Here is an 18,740-nt window from a genome sequence, read left to right on the forward strand (position 1 = left end):
AAGAGGAGCTAACTGGCATATCCTCTTTTTTTTTAAAATCAGGAGAAATTGTCCTGAAATTGTGATTACTAATTAAGAGTTGGGTATGCTGTGCTGTGCAGTAGCATATACTTAGGTTGCAGTAATTTTAAAAAGCTAAGTGGTAATAGGCTGGAAAAGAGACCCAGTATTACTGACTGGAGCAGTTCCTTTGCACCCGTGTGTTCTGGAGTGGGATGGTGGGTGGTTGTTTGACTGCAAGTCCAGTACTGTGAGTGGGCAGAAGAGATGGACCCGGCCCATGTGTGTGTTGCTAACACAACCCTGGTGCCCCCAGGTGCAGTATCAGCAGGCTCTCCTGCAGCAGCAGATGCTGGCCCAGCAGCGGTCACAGCAGGCACAGTCCCCTGAATACATCACCTCTCCACAAGACTTTGCACCAGCCTTAATCTCCTACCCTGGCTCACTCCCAGTGCATGCTGGAACACTGGCAGATCCTCCCCATCCTACAAGCAGGTGAGTGTTCTGGCTGAGGTATGCTCAGGGGTTTCTTGTGGCTTATATTACTAACTGTGATTAGCACTGCTTAATAAAGGGTAATAAATAATGACTTTCCTGTGAATTCTTATGAAGAACAGTGTGTGGAATAAAACCCCCGTTCCTTTCTGATTTTAAAAATAAAGAAAAACCCATATTTGTCCAGTTTCACTGATGTTATGAACTAGGTTATATGTTTATATAGGTTCTTACTAGATTTCCCTCTAAGGTAGCTTTCAGATGCTTTTGGGATGAACTGTTAATGGATATGTGTTCCTTCTGTGTAGTGTTTGGGTATAATGAAGCGTGTCTCAGATTTTAACCCTGATAAATAATCCTGTGCATGTTTCTTTCTTTGCTTCCTTGAACTGACTTTACAGGTCAGGTATACCTGATGCTGAAGCAATTGCTGGTTACCCAAAGCAGAGCATCAATAACCCACCTGACATGTCAGGCTGGAACCCATTTGGAGAGGACAATTTTTCCAAGTTGACAGAGGAGGAGCTGCTGGACAGAGAGTTTGACCTGCTGAGATCAAGTAAGGGACGCTTGAAGGCTTACTTTGCTTCCCAGTAAATGAGGGCTCTGTAGTTGCTCAGCAGTTCCAACACCTGCCTGTCCAAGGGCCGTGCGGGCTGCGTACAGAACATTCTTTCTGAGCATTTGAGGGCACAGTTGGGCCTGTCTTCTTCCCTTGCTTTTCCTTTCTGAAAATGTGTGCAATAGGAACTCGCCGTCTCAAACTGGTAGTTACTGGCTCAGTTACTGCAGAAATGGTACTGTTGTAGCTCTTCAATGCTGCTGCTTGTGTCACCTTCACTGTCAAGAGGCTCTCAACAGCAGAGCTTTGTTGTCAGATGGGAACAGAAGTTTGGCTGCTTGCTTTATTCCTTTCCAGCTTTTTTCTTGCACACCAGAGCAGAAGATTGTGTGGGTCTGAAATGTCCTTTGAAAATGCCTGAAAGAAAATTGATCTATTACATTATGTTAATGTTTTGTAATGTCCTTTCTGATGAGTGGCTAAATGTAAGGGCTGCTTTATTGTTCTGATATGGCAATAGTTGAATAAACTTTTTCCTCTTGAAGTCAGTTATCTCCATGGTTTTTACTTGGAATTACTTCCTCTTCTTAATGGCTTAACACATGCTTGTTAGATGCTCTTCCTATAACTGATTTTGTTGAGATCAGATTTATCAGTGGGACTTAGAAGATGTGACAATATCAAAAAACAGCTTGTGCATGCTTGGTTCTCTATCAGCAAGTTCCTTGCAATTAAATGTGCAGTAAAGTTGAATTTCAAGTAATTAAAGAACACCTCTGCCTTTAGCTGGGTCTTTCTTCTTGGATTCCCATGTCCTTGAATGTAATTGAACAAGATGTGCACACTACTTGTTAATCCTTAAGGAAAGTAACTGAGTGGGTTTGTTTGTGAAACTCTAGTTGATAGTTTTGGATTATGTTTATCAATTAAGACTTACTTTTGAGATATAAAAGTAGCCTGCACACATTTCACAGTACAATTACTTACTGCTAGCTGGGTAATGGCTAATGTACCACCTTAAAAATGAGCACGCCTTCCAAAGTCTAGGATTTGATTCAGGAGTGGAATTGAATATCTTTAAGCATGCTGCTTCCACATGAGGCCTTCAGTCATTCAAAATAATCCGCTCTTGGGTCCAGAGCAGGTTAGTTTGTAGCAGGTGGTCAGTACATTACCCACTGTCAGAATCTGTAACTGTTGGACTGATGATGGTAAGTTTGAGATGGGCTTGGTTAACCCACAAGTTCTGAACAAATAAAAGTGCCAAAGGCCACATTAACTGAGGCTTGTTTGGGGCTCACCTCTTCAAGGTAATTCAGTGCACAGGAGAGCTGGGTGTGATAACGCACTTCGTACACTGGATCCAGAAAGTCAACAGCAACATTCTGCTTTGTAGCAACCAGCATTAGGTTTACTAGTCACTTGAATACAGAACTTGTCAAAATGACAAGCCATGACTGCTTTGAGCAGCAGCACACTAGATGGCAGGCTTGTTTGTACGGGGTGGGCTGCAGTTAAGAGTGGGTCCGAGGCCTTGGGGCTTGGTGTCTGTTTGAGGCCCAGAGCAGGGAGACAGTGGTAGTTGGTATCTGTGTGTGTTTGTACGCAGAGATACACGTCACAGCCTTTAAAGACCTTCTAACTTGGGTTTTTTGGTATTAAGGCTGTTTGTATTTTGGTATCATGTTGGGCACAACAGCCTTAATATGAGCTTATCTCAGTGTTAATGCCTTTGCTGCAGCCAAAGCAGAAATATATAGACTTTGTCCACTGGTACTTTATCAACCTTAGCTGGAATAATGAGAAATTGGGAGATGGATTGTACAGTTGAGGCTTGGACCTATAAAATTGTCTTTAACTGCATAATACTTCTGGAATTTCCTCAGGTCTGAATTAAGATTCAAGGGTGAGCTCTTTTTAGGTGTAGGTTATCTCTTTTGAGGGAAAAAGGCTGTTGTTTACTAAGCAATTTTTTTGCCATCTAGAGAAAGGAGAAGTGCAGATACAGGTCTGATAAGTGGTTATATTTTTCTATTACTAAACCCAATTGCTGTACCATACTTCACAACTCTCATACTGTTATGTAAGTTTGTCTTTTTGCCATGTTATATGGTGCTGAGTAGCATTCAAAACATAAACCCTTTCTCACCCCTTTCAAAAACCTACTTTATATTGTTGAGCTGACGCTTCACATGTAAATTAAAGATGTTTCTTAGTCTGTCAAATACTTTTAAAGCTGATGTGCTCATGACAGTAACACATGAGTAATTAAATATACACAGCTTTTGTTAGAGGATCAAGATGTTGTCACACTTTGTCAGGCTGATATTACTGTTGGATTTCATGGGTTGAGTGGCTTAATGTCAATGTGTGCAGTGATGGGGGTATTGCTGGGATGATTCATCACTTGTGTAAAAGGGATCTAACTCCCAGATCATGATACCTTGCTCACACTTGGTGAATGCTTTCCCAGTAGAAAGATGGCAGTTACAGTTAAGGGCAAGGTGCAGCTGGATGGAGGTGTCTGAACGGAGCACCTTTGTGATATGGAGTGACAGGTTGGAGCTCTGTGTTCTTGCGTACACGGCTGTTTCTCTGCTGTTACCATCACTTAGTGATGGGACAGAACCAACAGGTGATGCTCAATTTCTGACAGCATTGTGAAGAAGTGGATTTCTTAAACAGCTTCTGTAACCACTTAATAATCTGTGCAGAGCTGGGAGCCAAGAAAAGGAGTGTGCTGTCTCCCTGGGAAGACAGCAGCCCAGCTTTCACTGAGCCACACAAAGGTGGTTGTTAGGCCAGGGATCACCCTGGTGCTCCAACAGAGACAGGTGTGGGTGCAGTCTCCCAGGTGCTCTGCCCATCTCCTCTGCAGCCTCCACAATGGGAAGGAACTGCCTGGGCCAGCTGGGCTTTTACCTGTCAAAAACCCCTAATGGAGAGTTTATTATTCCCTCACCCTGTGCAGCACATACCTTGCATAGGCATAAGACCTGACATTTTTATTTTATTTTACTTTATTTTTTGTTCTGTTTCATTTTGTTTTTTACAGACAGGCTGGGGGACAGGAGAGCATCTTCAGATAAGAATGTGGAGCCACATTCTGCTCCACAGAAAAGTCCTCCTGAAGATCCCTTTGGTTCTGTTCCTTTCATTGCTCACCAAGGCAAGTTACACCTGTGACATGATTACCTTGTAGCTATAGGTGTACATACATGTACATGTATGTGTCAGAGTGTGCACAGAAGTTAAACCACCAAAGAGTGGTTGAGGGATCCACTGCCTCCTGAAAGCACTCGGGCTAAAGAGATTTTTTTATTATGCTAATTACCTCCAATGAAAAACCACTTGTGGGTCTGGCTCTGGTGCCTGTATGGTGACACTGTGTATCCTTAGCAGTGCCGTTCCCCTGGACCAGTGTAGAACCACAAGTGCTTTTGCTGAAGGCAAATTACTTGCTAAGGCCAAATTCTGCCACTTCCCTGTAGTCTGCTTCTTACTCACACTGTTTCTGTAGTTAGTTCTCCAGACTGTAAGCTTCTGCTGCATTTAATGTACTATTTTGGTACAAATGGAGTCAAACCCAAACATTTTGTTGTCTCTACACAGGGAGAGGAGGGTGGGCATTCATTATTGCCTTTCGGTTCAGCTTTGATCTTTTTTACCTTGGATGAAAGAAAAACTAACATCGTATGTGGGCATTGACTGTGACTGGGAAACTGCATCATGGTCCAGCTTAATCAACAGTTTTCACATTTGGTTGATCAGCACTTTAATATTTATTTTGGTACCTGTGACAAAGTAAAGCCTATCTGATAGTTAAATGTTAAAAACAACTTCAGTCACTTCTGGAGCCACTTAGGTGCTTACTGAAGTTTTGTTGAGAGTTCTTGTGTGACAAAGGTGCCTTAATATGACTCTTAAAGACTGTTCTTACAGAAGTTCAAAAGCTCAGGTAACGTGCCTTAAAATAAATCAGTTGGGGTCAACCTAAGTTATCCGTGTTTTCTTTCAGTTGGATCTCGCATTCTTGGAGATCCTCTGCTAGGGCTGCTTAGTGCTCACAGGTGTTCCTGTGCTGCACGTAGTGCTGGGTGAGCAGGGTAACATGTTCTGCAAAGCCACTGGTAAAAATCCCCCACAGCACCCCCGTGTGCTCCTGTTGTTGGACTTGAATTCATTCTATTTGGTCTAACACTCTGCTCTGAGTTTGTGGTTTTGTTCTGCTCACTAGACAAGACAAGTTTGCCTTCAGTCACCTTGTTCTTGTCCAGTAGATCAGTGCCACGTGAAAGCCATTTAAGTAAAGAAGGGTTTGCCCTATAGGTGCTGTTGGGGAGGGTTTTCCCTGGAGTCTTCATTCAAGTGGTTGCTTTGGTTCATAGGTGAGCCTGAATTCACATGCAAAACAAACAGGGTAGTTATACTTGATGTGAGATGGGGACCACCAGGTGCTTAGTCGCCTGCGAGCATTCCTGCCCTTGTGTCCAGGGGTTGTTTTATTGCTTTCCTCACCTGAGATCTTGCAGATGCATCTGCTCATTGCTGTTTTTTTGCAGTTGGTTATAATATAGCTTGGACTGTAAGGAATGCCCTCGCTGTATTCTGTTTTGTGTCTTAATCTTTGTTAGTTTGAATCCAAGTTTTAATTCTTGACATACTAAAAAATAAAGGAGGGATGCCTTCTGTTAAGGCCTGGAAAAACCAATTCAGTCATGGCTGAAAAACCCAAAGTGCTTGGGACATGCTGAGCTGGTTTGTGAACTGGTACCTGTAGCATTGGAAAAAAAATATCAGGCATTTTTCAGTAGCCTTTTTTCTCTGGACTTGTAACTGGCACTTAAACAAGAGTACATACTGGCTTGATTTCAAGGAAGATATTGTTAATTATGTGTTAACAGTGAACTGCACTTAGTAAAAATCTCTGATACAATAAATCTTTAAACGTAATGATTTGTATTTTAAGCTGATTTTTGTTGCCCATTGAACTGTTCTTGGTAATATCTTGAAATGAGGTGTTGTAAGACAACTAAGAAAAGGAGAATGCTGTTCACTTAGACATATTTCATTGCTCACTGAGGGCTTTCTAGGGCAAAGTTGACAAATGTCCCAAATGTTTTGATTTCCTCTTGTCCTTAAGATTCTTATGTAACATGTTTTTTCAAGTTTGTTCCTTGTAATTGTAAAAGATGTAACAGAAGTAAACCACGTGTGTACCTTACTCAGGGCATCATCCAAGAGCAGGTGACTACATGGAAAGTGGAGCAGGAGGTTAATATGTTGAGTGCAATTCCAGCATTGGGGTGAGAGACTCTGAACCTTGTTAGAGCACAAGTGTCCTTTCCTTACTGTGACATGTCTCGGAGCCAGTGTGGAGTGTGTTAGCACTGTTTGCCCAGGGTTCTGACTGCTGAGTTCTGACTTGCTGGATTAAAATGGGATGAAATGTTGATGCTATAAACACAGCATTTTAAAGAAAATAAAATTGACTTTATTGAAAAGTGACAGCTCTTACTTATTGCAAGTGTGTTCTACTGTATTGGCCACAGTTCTGACTCCAAGGTGGTTATTTTTCTACTTGGTTTCCTTTGCTGTGACATAGGTCTGTTGTATAAATGGTGTATGTGGGCTGTGGCTGAGTAGAGTCATCCAGAGGATCTCTTTGGTTTTGGAGGCTTAAGGGTTCTCTACTGAAAGCAACAACTAATTCCTGTCATCTGATGTGAGGTGGCAGCAAAAAGCTGAAAATCACATGCCGTGTTTTGACTTAACTTCACACCAAGTAGTGGTACTTGGGCAAAATAAGTGTCACCAGGTATGTTTACGTGTGTCTGGGAATGTGATGCAAGGGAGATGCAGGGGTTGGAATTGGAAAACTTTGATCATTGCTGGAGAAGTCCATGGGCTGCTGTGAATTGTGATATACTGTGATATGCTGTGAATTGTGGGATATTCCTTGTGGAGCTGAGAGTGCATTTCAGACTGGCACTGCTGCAAGGATCACCAGAGAAGAAAACCTGGAACTGGATGGACTACAGCTGTCAGACCTTCTGTACTTACTCTTGTCCACTGGGAATGGAGAACCAACGACAACATGTGTGACCCCAGGCATGCTGCCCAGAGGACACATGGGGTGTGAAATCACCTAATGTGGTATTTGGGGTCCTCTTGGGCTGGTGGAGAGGGAAGCAGTGTGGAAGCACTTGGTGTGTATCCTGTTATAAGTGTCCTCACAAGCACTACATGTAAACTTGCTACATACACTAACTTATGTCTGAATGTTTGTGGAAAATAATGTCTTAGGACTTGAGATGACTGGAAAATTGGCTTGGGAAAGCATTCCAATGCTCAGTCTGTTAGTAACAAACGTGACATTGCAAGCTTCTTATGAAAAAGAGAGAAAAAAGCACAGATGAAGAACCAGCACTGAGGCACTTAGGCAGGCACTTGTCATGTGGAAAACAGATCCTGGTTCTGGAATGCTTGAAACACTGCGTGGTGACAATTGTAAAAAATCGTGTCTCGTTGTCAGCGTTTTGGAAGGGAAGCTTTTGGTTCAAGTGTGCATTAACCAGCTTGTGTTGTTACATCCTTTGTTAACATCAAGTTGAGTGTTTCAGAAACTCAGGCAAGGCGCATTTTAAGCTATTTCTAAATGCTGAGAAGGAAATGTCATAAATATAGTACAGTTTGCTGTTGAGTTTTACTAAGTGGCCTTTTGCTGTCTTAGGTTTGTTCACACCAATTCTTTGTGGGATGAAACTGGGCTAGATTGCCTTTTGCTTCCCTCAGCTTAATACTGACATTCAAAGAAGTAATACAAGACTTGAGGTAACACTCAGTGATGTGGATGGACTGTGTGAAGTGGAGGTGTTGGGAACCTTGCCTGGTGTACGTTTGCCAGTGCTGACCTGGAGCTGTCTGACAGGCGTTTGGGTCCTGTGGAGACTCTGCGTGAGCTGTCTACTGGCTTGCCTTACTGGGATAAGGCTCTGATTCAGGTCCTCTCATTAACTGTTCTACTGAATGTTTTAAAGCTCATTTGGGCTCTAGATGTGGTACTTCTCCATCGAATCACTTGGCTTTTGTAACCTCCACAGATAACCCCTTCCCAGCCACTGCAGCCTTGTTCACTGTGCAGAGACTGGGGATAAAAGCAAGTTCAGTTCCATAGCAGCTTCCTTCTGACTTCCAGACTTCCTGCACTCAGAGACATAGTGATGTCTGCAAATGGTGATTTTAGATGTCTTGGAATAAGAGGGGCTTTGTGGTGTGATGTGTGTTGTGCCAGCTGTGTGGATCTTGCAGAAAACCAGCTGTCTGTGTGCCAGGCAGCAGTGCCATGGGAATGATCCGGAGCCTTGAACACAACATGTCTCTGAAAAGACCCTGCTGCAGTAGCTGATGATGAGTATTCACCATATCACAGCAGAAGAGTGATGTTCTGGCATGAAGAAACTCGGGTGTTGACTACTGATGTAGTTGTTTCGTGTACTGCCTCGAACAGGGTTTCAGAGCACTGCAAGTGTTGTACCATAGCTGTGGAGCCTTGGGACCACTGTGCAGTCTGGGCCTTGAAGTGAAACACGGCTCACTAGAACTGAAAAAGAAACTACAAACATCTGAACAGGAGAAACAAGAAGACTTGAGCCACTGTGACAGCACTAAACAGCTCATGCCACCAGGTCATGTTTGTTTGGCAATTGATGTTCTGGATTATTAAGACACCCAGACCTGCGCAGTGATATGGCTGTTGTGCAGTGCTCCAGATTTAGCTAACTCAGCAATTAAATTCAGTTCAGATCAATATTTGTTCTCGCTGAAATGTTACTCTATATCCTCTCCTGGGCTCCAGTTTCAGGTATTGGTACTGCTTGTTGGATACAGGTTCCCTGTACCAAGATAGTCTTTAGACTTAAGCTTTTCCAGAGAATACTTCCCAAGTAACTTGAAGTTATCCACCCATCACTAGTATAAATTATATGTGTGGGCTCTGCCAAGAATTTGCTTTTTCTCTCCAAAGTGATTCAGTGGGGGGTTTTTTTTGTTTGGTTTTTTTTTTTGAACACTCATGCACACATTTCACTCCTTTTATGACACGTTTCAACCTTTAGACTAAATACTGAAAAGAAATGTCAGCAGTAGGCAAGGCAGAAGTGTGGTGTTCTCCCATTTTTTGTTGTTCTTGAAAATAAAGGTGGTAAGTAGTGTAAATCCATTACAGTGCTGAGCAGCTGCTGGCCTGGCTCTGGTCGGAGAACTGGTGCAGATTTAGTTGCAGCCCGCGGGTAATCCTTGGGCTGACATGTGGCAAATTGTTCTGAAATGATGGTGGCAGTATGTTCCCAATTCCAAGGAAGCTTAAAGCTCTTATGCCCAACTCCTGAGCCACCCCCGCAATACCCTAAAATGAGGGGCCAGCAGAAGGCATGTAATTATTGCAGTTGTTAGAGGGAATTCATCCTCTTATAATCCTGTGTCTCGAAAAAGAACATCAGAAAATTTCCTTCAAGATTGGGATCTTCTTATATGATTAAAGATGTTCCACCTGGCTCGCATTTGAGCAAAGAACAATTGTTTGCTACAAGCTGCAAACCTGATTAGAAGTGTGGTAATCTGAACAGCACATTGCAAACAGATGTTACTGACCAGTGTGCAGCATTTTGGTATAAATATGTATCTGAACAGTGTCTGCAGCAGGGCAGCCTGAGAAGAGGGCATGAAATCAACATGACACAAGGCCTCAGTTAGGAAAGCTGTTTGGCCAGAGCATTAAATTACCATTAAGCAGGAGATTTTCCATTTTGGGGCATTGTTTCTGTTTGTAGTGCTCTTTATTTCATTTGCTGACTTCTTTAGCAGTGGGAACAGGGACAGCTGAAGTGTAGAAAACCAAACTATTCCTGTCATGATATAAAACCCAATAGTTCTAGGGAGGATATTTTTGTTTCTCTGGTTTGGATTTGACACCAGTGTTCTTCCTGTTCCTGAGGCTAACCTGAAGCCACTGCGGGTGTGAAGGTGCATGCAGAGAGGGTTTGTTCCTGAAGGTTGGCCAGGTAGGACTAAAAGTGTTGAAGACAAGTATCTTGGAGTAGTTTCTGCCTGGAGCAGATGGCTCTGATTGTTTCCAACACCTCCACACAGACCGAGGAATAAAGCAAGATACTTGCTCTTTCCTGGCAGACACCAATGGGGGAGCAGTGAGGTCACCACTCTGGAAATACCCCTTGGAATACATGTGTCTTTTCACACCCATGTAGCAGGAGCAGTTGTTGCTCACAGCACTATCTGATGTGTGCCACTGGCTTTCCTGCTCACAGCATCTGTGTAGGGTCATACATGGGGTGCTGGTTCTGAAACTTGGATAATGGTGAGCCGTTAGTGTAGGTTGTGAGTTTGTGATCACTGATGGGTAATTCTCAGGCTGTACAGTACATAGACATTGATTGCTGCTGCTGCCATAAACAGGTCACATCCATAACTGTCAGAGATGATGGATAAGGATGAATCTCCTGAAAAGCTAGGGATTTGGAGACCCTGTTCAGAAACCACTGATGAGCTCAGAGGCACTCATTACCTTGTGCTACGAGGATGTTATATCTGGATGAAGAAGTATTCCTGTAATATTTTCAGTGGCCTGTGAATGGAGATATTTTGGATAGTTTTCTCTTTTGGGGGCGCACACTTAGAAAATGCACACATTTTGCTTCCTTTTCCTGCTGCTGCCTCATTGCTGCCAGCACCAAGGCTGATGTGTGCTATATCCAGTGTGCAGTGGCTTGGCCCCACTGGCCCCAGTAGAGCAAGAGGCTGCAAAAGTGACAAGAACAGATTGCTGTGAGGAAGGTATTGTAAAAATGAACAAGTATGCCAAACTTTGAGTGCTCTTGTTAGCTACTCAAGCACCTCTGTGCCTCTGCCTCTTGTCAGGGAGGAAGGTGCTCAGTGTTTCCTCGGACAGTGGTTCAGAGCTGCAAGTGCACGGAGAAAACACATGACTTTGTACACAGCAGGCACGTGGGCTCTGTCTTTGCTGGGGACCCACATCTCCAGCAAGTGGGATTGCTGAGTGAGTCATTCCTGCCTTCATCCCAGTTTCTCTAGAGGGGGTAGTTGCTAGACTTGAGTGGAAATCTTAGGGTGCTAATATGGATTCCCAAAAGACTGGGTTGTCTGGATGCCTGACTCCCAAATTCCTTAGCAGGAATAACAGTTGAGAATAACAGGTGGAGCTGTGGAGATGCTGGAGTGGCTGGTGTGCCAGTGCCAGGATGTGGAGTGTGGGGTGGGAAACTGCTCCAAGTGTTTTGCCAAGTGCTGACAAGTCCTGTTTGCTGTACTGGAGAGGTCTGGTACTGAGAGGTACATGTTGTGTACCTTAAGTTATGTGGTCAGTGAGTCAGTGGCTGTTGGTAGAGGCTGGAGTGGGTTTTATCTTGTCAGTGCCTTTTGCAGTTTGTTGTCCGGGGATTGTGTGTGGCAGCATTTAACAAATAATAATGGACTTTTGGGAAGCCAGGTAAAGTAGGTAAACTATGGTTCAGTTCTTGCCTTAAAAAGAAATACACAGAAAACAATTTATAAAGTGGTTTATTAAAATTACATACAAAGGTTCAATTGTTGCTTGGGAGTGTAAACTCCTGGATATTGACATAGAGAAAATGTTCGGGGGGTTTGTTGTGTAAGTGTTGTTAACATCTAACCTAGAAATATTTCCTTTTAAATCTATTTGCATTTATGCTAACATTACTGTTTCAGTAAATATTGGAAACAGCAGGATTTGGAGGCTGGGGGGGTATAGTGCAATGTGAAGGCTGTACCTTTGGGAAATCTCAAGTAAGCAGCAAAATAATCCAGATTCTAATTTAGTGGGTAAAGCAAATATGTAGCATTTAAAATTACAGTAGATAAGAAGCAATCTGACACCAGAAGCAAAGAAGAAACAGCTCAAAGCCCTAATCACCTGATGTTTTCAGTCATTCTGGTCATCTTGTTTTTAAATCCATACATAAATTGTATTGCTGCCGAATTTTGATTATTTCAAGTGTAATGGCAAAGGAACCAAGTAGCTGGTGGATGAGGAAATTCAATGTTAATTCCCTTTGCAAAAGGAGAAAATGCTTCTGTAAAACACTGTTTTCTGGTCTAAACTATAGCTTAGAAAGAAAAGAATGTGACTTGGCCTGACAGTTGCATGCTAATTTCTTTGTGAAGGGAAGAATTAGCTGGGATTATTTTGTATATTGCAAGAAGAAGAGTGTTATGGGCTGGATTCTGGCTGAAGATGTTTTTTGTAGAAATAGCTGGTGCCCAGAGCCATCCTCAGCTTTCTCAATCCTGTTAACATGTGGAGTCAGTTAAATTCCAGTATTTGTGTAACGAAGCCACAAGTGGAAGGTGTTGGTTTTGGTGGGAGGGTCTGCAGTCCAGTGCAGTGCTGTGGGTAGAGCTCATGATTAACTGTGTGGCAGGAGCAGCCCCTGTCCCCAGCTGGTGTCACACACTGGAGATGTGAGGAGCTTGTCCCCACAGCTGGGGTGCCTGTGGAGGCCTCCCTGGGCAGGACTGCACACATCTTGGGAGTGGCTCTGTGCCTGCCAAGAGGGGACTTCTCACAGCTCCTTAAAGCAACGTGGCCCAGGGTGATCTGTGTCTGAGAGAAAAGGGTATCTTAAGAGCAAATGTACCTTCCAGCTTTGACTGCATTGCTTTTCCTCCTACTCCTTCTTTGTGATAGAAATCCAAGGCTCCTGAAAACATCTCTGCCCAGCACAGGGCTCTGACACAGGGACAGACTTGGCCTGCCGAGTGATGAGACCTGTGCCGGGGCACTGGGCAGCCTTTCCTGCTCTGCCTGTTTCTCACTATCTCTTTTCTTTACTGCTGCAAATTTTCTACTGCTTCCAGAATTCCCGAGGCAACCACCCCACCATTGATTCATCAGTGAATTGTTCTTTTAGCTCTAGTTGTCAGTGAATAGTGGGGAGGAAGCTGTCAGAGTAAAATGAATACCTAAATTTCCTTGCTATAGAGAAGCTGAGCTGATGAATCGTATGTAGACACAAAGTGGGAAGCACTGCTCTCAAACTCCAGGGGTAGCAGGAGCTCTTTGTGCCTCATTTGCCACACTGGAAGTTAGAATGGGCTGTCCTCACGACTAGAGCACTAAGCTTGTCAGAGCAGACTTGTCAAAGCAGAAGCACTACCAGAAATAACTCTGATTAAAAAAAAAATAATTCGTTTTTCCGTGCTGCTGGCTTGTGTTTCCCTGGAGGGGAGCAGCTGCACAGTGAGTGTGTTGGAAAAGGTGTCTCGGGAGATCATTTGTGTCCTTTGGTTCCTCCTCCATGCCCCAAAAGTACTGGTACTGTATTTCCAGGCACCTTGTGCTCTGGGAGTAAAACTTCAATTCTGACTATTGATTCTGTGAGCATTGTTAGAAATATTACATCTGTTTTTAACTCATTCCTCTCAGTAAGTACAGGATATATGTGTTTACATCAGCTCCTGCCATGTGTGGCTGTGGAGAGTGTGGAATAAGTGTTGACCTTGGTTTAAGTTCTTTTCTTTGCTTTTTTCTTTGGACCTGCAGGTTCCCCTGGAAAACAAGTGGATAACTCAGCCAGCAATCAAGGAAATAACCTAGGGACCCCAACCAAAGCTGGAAAACTGAGCCATGCCTTTAGAGATCCCCGGCCAGGGAGGAAAAGTGCAGAGGGACATGTGACAAAAGGTGGTGAGGAGTCAGAGAGTGATTTTGAATCTGACCCTCCCTCTCCCAAGAGCAGCGAGGAAGAAGAAGAACAGGAGGATGAAGAAGTCTTGCAAGGGGAGAACGGAGACTTCAATGATGACAATGATACAGAACCAGAGAATTTAGGCCACCGCCCTCTCCTCATGGACTCTGAGGAAGAGGTGGAGGAAGAGGAGGAAGAGAAACAGAGCTCTGACTCTGATTCTGACCGTACCAAGCAAAAATCAGTGGAAGGGCTCCTGAGCAGTAGGTTCAGAGACGGTGTGGGCAGCAGTGAAATCCAGGAACCCAGTTCAATGCACACATCCTCATCTGAGGTGCCAAGCACTGTGATCAACCCTGGCCAAGAAGTCGATGTGTTTGGGGCTGTGCCTTTTTTCACCCTGCAGCCTCACACAAGAGAGAAGATGGACAAAGATGTTTCTTCTCAGACAGTTTTTCCCAGCCTGGCCCAGGACCAGGATGACTTTGATGTTTTCACAAAAGCCCCCTTCAGCAAAAAGGTGCCCCAGCAAGATGGGCAGGTGTCGGGAACGGAGCCTCTGCTCTCCCCCATGTCTCCACGGAGCGTGGATATCTTTGGCTGCACCCCGTTCCAGCCATCCCTTCTCCCCAAGTCTGCTGGGAACAGAGAGGACCTGTTTGGGCTGGTTCCTTTTGAGGAGATCACAGGGAGCCAGCAGCAGCAGAAGGTGAAGCAGCAGCGGAACCTGCAGAAACTGTCTTCCCGGCAGCGGCGCATGAAGCAGGAGGTGTCCAAGAGCAATGGGAAGCGCCACCACGGCACCCCCACCACCACGAAGAAGGGGCTGAAGCCGAGCTACCGCACACCAGAGCGAGCCCGCCGGCACAAGAAGGCGGGACGTAGGGACTCCCAGAGCAGCAACGAGTTCCTCACCATCTCGGACTCCAAGGAGAACATCAGCGTGGCCTTTGACGACAGTAAGGACCCGAACCAACCTCTGGAGACAGATGAGAGTCTGGTGGATCCCTTCGGAGCGAGCCCTTAACCCGCCGGAGCTGCTGCGGCACCCAGCACAGCTTTGGGACAGCCCGGGACCTCGGCACGGTTTCGTCGTGGCCGGCAGCCGAGGCAGAGCTCCCTCACGGGGCCGTTCTTGGTGGGGACGGGCTCAAAACAGACGACTTTGGTGCGGTGCCCTTCACAGAGCTGGTCGTGCAGAGTGCACAGAGCCAGCAGCAGGCACTGGAGTTAGATCCATTTGGAGCAGCTCCGTTTAGCCTTCTAAACAGTAAAGGCTTCCAGAGGGTTCCCCCCATCCTCTCCAAGTCCCTTAATAAAGGTTTGGTGGAGTAATTTATGTGGTTGAAGTGACAGGGACCTTGGTTGTGCAGCTTGTTCAGGTTCAACAGGGCATGACCCACTTGCACAATGGAATTGTGAATGATGGCTAATTCTGATTGGAGTTTTTGGTGGTTTTTTGTTTTTTGGTTTTTTTTTTTTTTTTTGTTTTTTTTTTTTTTTTTTTTTTTTTTTTTTTTTTTTTTTTTGAAAAATAGAAAAAACAAACTAGGAGGACCATTTTGTTATGGCAGATGGCTCCCGGAATGGAAAGAGGAATTGGATATGAATCACTGTCACTGACTTGGGGGCTGTGGGACATACTGTCATTCTGCACTTTGGTGTTGCCTTTCCAGCCCTCTGCAATGTGCCGAGGTGGAGGGGAACAGGCGGAGGGAGCACATGGAAAATGTTTTCCATATGTACAGGGGGGTAATGAACTGCAGTGGTTCTTCGTGTTTCAGTCGCAGCAGACCTAAGAACCAAGACATACTAATATCCAGATTATCTGCTGGAAATAGTCTTTGCTTCCTAGGTGAAAACTACCTTTATTAATCATAAAAGATAAAGCAGCCATGTCCTCAAGGGGTTGTGGCCCAGAATTCCAGAGCACAGCTATGGCTTGGGACCTGGCAGACATCTATGCAGCTGCAGAGATGCAAGGCACATTATTTTTTTGTGTGCCTAAATGGTCAATTTTTTTTTTACAGTAAGTGCCATTAATGTAAAATAGCAAACTGGAAATTTAGAGTCAAAACTAAAGATACAGAAAATATACTGGTTTGTGAGAAGCCTGAATGTAGGAGAGTGAGCCAGCAGGGACACAGTCAGTGTTGGCAGCACTTGGGAGACTCCTCAGCACACTGGAAGAGGGGCTGGTTTATCCTTGGGCACATAAAGAGTGTTTAGTTGACTTGCACAGTTGACTGTGGGGTGACTGTGATTGGATTACAAATTGGGATTTGGGTCTGAAAATACCTGTTCTTTTCCTCTTGGATTTTTATTGCAAAGAAAATGTGTATTCTCTGAAGGCTGTTGTTTTGTACAATAATAGTTTTATGAAATGACTGTAACCTAATTAATACTCTTGTAAGTTTTGCTTCCCTGCTCCCAGCTGTGTTCCAGCCCAGCAGGAGCTGGTGGCTGCTGGACCAGTGAGCTGCATTCACACCACAGAGCCTTAGGAGCAGGACCCCTGTTGTGCTGCCCAGGACCTCGGGGGCATGAGGTGGTGGGGAGGCACTGTGAGCACTGCTGAGGACAGGGTTTCATTCCTGTTTTAGAGAAGCTGGTGCTGTGTGTAGGCTCGTGCCGAGCCATGGACACTGTCTGGAGCCAGCGCCCCTCGGGACAGCCCAGTCTGCCTGGGTTCCATGGCCATCCTCAAGGACATGGAAGGAGGTAGTTCCTCAGCAAGTCTCACCTTTATGTCCTGCTCCACTGAATGCCAATGAAGAGGTAATGGATGTTTGTACATGGAGGATGGCAGTGTTGGTTGGGTGTCCTCATGTCTCCCCTGTCACAGGAGGTAAAGTGAAATATTCAGGGTTGTGCTTTTTTTTCCCCTAAGCCTCCTGCTGGTTATACAGTGGTCCTGAGATCTGTGAAGGGGGTGTGTGGATCCCTTACAATATTTGCTCAAAACACATTGAAAACAAATCACGTGACTCCTTTGGGGTCAGTTTGATCAAGTACTCCCTTTGGGTGTATGTGAGAGAGCTTCCCCTGGCCCTGGTATCTGAAAGAAGCTCATAGCTATCCATACACCATCACTACCTTCATCTTCCTCAGTTTCATTTTTCTCACAGGCTGCAAGTGGAATATTCCAGCTGAGCGTGGTTCAGTGTGCCCTTTCTAGGCTTAGAAGTTAAGCTCGTAGGAGGTTCTGAGTAGAAATGTTTCAACTGTATTTGCACAGGAGTTTCCTAGACTTTATTATTGCTCTTATCACCTGTTCGTTTGGTGCCAAAGGCTGTAAGAAGCACACGCCAAGTTTTGTAGCATTTTCTGATACTCAGGTTAACTGTCTTATTCCTTTTTTTTTTTTCCTCTGCACGTGCTTATGAGCTGCCTTCCCTGGTTTCCTTCAGAGCTGTTACTCACCTGCCTGAAGAGCTTTTGGAACAGAATGAGATGACAGATGGGGCAGGGGGTAGAAACAAAATGAGAGTAAAACAGCAGAGAGTAAAACCACCTAAATGTGGCTGGTCCTTGCCAAAGCCATACAGCTGCTGCCTTCCCAGTGGGAAAGCAACGGGAAAGGTTAACTGTGCACGTGGCACTGGGGCTTGGCTCCAGGGCCAGGGAGGAGAGGTGGTGGCTGTTGGACGCAGAGGGAGAAGGTTGTGCAGACCTGGTGTGGACAGAGGCGTTCAGGTAAATTAAGAATAGAAGGAAATATGTTTGGTTTTTATCAGTTTGCCCTGAGACTCCAGGCTGAGGAGTGCTGCAGGTTTTCCTTGTGTGGCGGTTTGGTTGGATTTTGGCAGAGGGTCTGTACATGGTTAAATTGCAGCACAGCAAAGCTGAAGTGGGGTTGAGCACAAACTGAGATGAGGCAAAGGCAAACTGTAAATCCCAGTTTCTCTAAAGCTGGCATAACCCCTCTGGTGCACATGAGTTATGGCCTGTGACATTTGCTTCCTAGTGGCCTTAACAAACCTGGTTCTTCGCACTTGAGATGCCAAACAGATTTTTGTATAAATGCAATTCCTTTGTTTCTAAAGCTATCATTTCTTATGACTGAAGAGAGATTAGTGCCCCCCACTAAGCTGCCTTTGTGCAGTATATGTTGTTTATACACAAATAAACCCAAGCTGGGATTTAATTTCAGCCATGATCCACTATTCAAAGGGGTTGGAATGTGGGACTGTCAGGGAACAGGATATCCTTTGCCTTTTTTGGGGTGTGTGCTCACCGTGGAACACCCTGTGACCTTACTGAAACATAAGGAAGCCCTTGCTGCAGTAGGCATGTACCATGCTGCCCAGGAAGGCAATAGTGACAAGGTAAGGGGCTGACACTTCCCTTCTGGCCGAAAATCCCCGTGGATCTTTACAGCTTCTCCTTTAGCATGCTGAAGGACTGAAGCACAGGCCTTCTAGGATCAACTACTGGGGAGAGTCTGTCCCAAGGTACTAAGAAACCCTTATTGGTTGTGGTCATTGAAAGGAAAGTCAGGTAGTTGTGCTTGTCTGTGGACTCAAAGGCCTCAGGCATTGGAACGGCCTACCCAGAGAGGTGGTGGATTCACCATCCCTGGAGGTTTTTAAAAAGAGATTGGACGTGGCCCTTAGTGCCATGGTATAGTAATTGGAGTTGGATCAGGGGTTGGACTTGATGATCTTGGAGGTCTTTTCCAACCCAATCTATTCTATGATTCTATAAGGTGTGTAGTTAACTGCTCTGGCTGCCCTGTGTGTGTGTGGGCCCCGTGAGCACCAGCATTGGAGGAAATACCTTCTAATCACTCTGGGTGTCCCAGTTAGTTAAACCAAGTACTGTGAAAATAAGTTGATGTATTTGCTACTGTGAGAATAAGAGTTTATCTGGAGTTTTTTTATCCTATATCGTGTATTTTTATATATGAGAAGTCTATATAAAATATACACATGCTCGCA

At 44.7% G+C, this 18,740-nt stretch overlaps 1 protein-coding gene across 1 annotated transcript in view; it reads left to right on the forward strand.

Annotated features, from left to right (window-relative positions):
* The window catches only part of BMP2K (BMP2 inducible kinase), a 37,975-nt gene extending 22,713 nt beyond the window's left edge, over window positions 1-15,262 (forward strand). Inside the window, 5 exon segments of the mRNA XM_008929292.4 lie at window positions 317-495; window positions 897-1,054; window positions 4,113-4,226; window positions 13,656-14,933; window positions 14,936-15,262. Coding sequence (XP_008927540.4) covers window positions 317-495; window positions 897-1,054; window positions 4,113-4,226; window positions 13,656-14,933; window positions 14,936-15,135 — 1,929 coding nt within the window. The 3' untranslated portion in view covers window positions 15,136-15,262.
* Window positions 15,263-18,740: the final 3,478 nt, after the last annotated feature.

Source organism: Manacus vitellinus, unplaced genomic scaffold (genome assembly GCF_001715985.3).
Source record: "Manacus vitellinus isolate BGI_N305 unplaced genomic scaffold, ASM171598v3 scaffold_73_pilon, whole genome shotgun sequence".
NCBI lineage: Eukaryota > Metazoa > Chordata > Aves > Passeriformes > Pipridae > Manacus > Manacus vitellinus.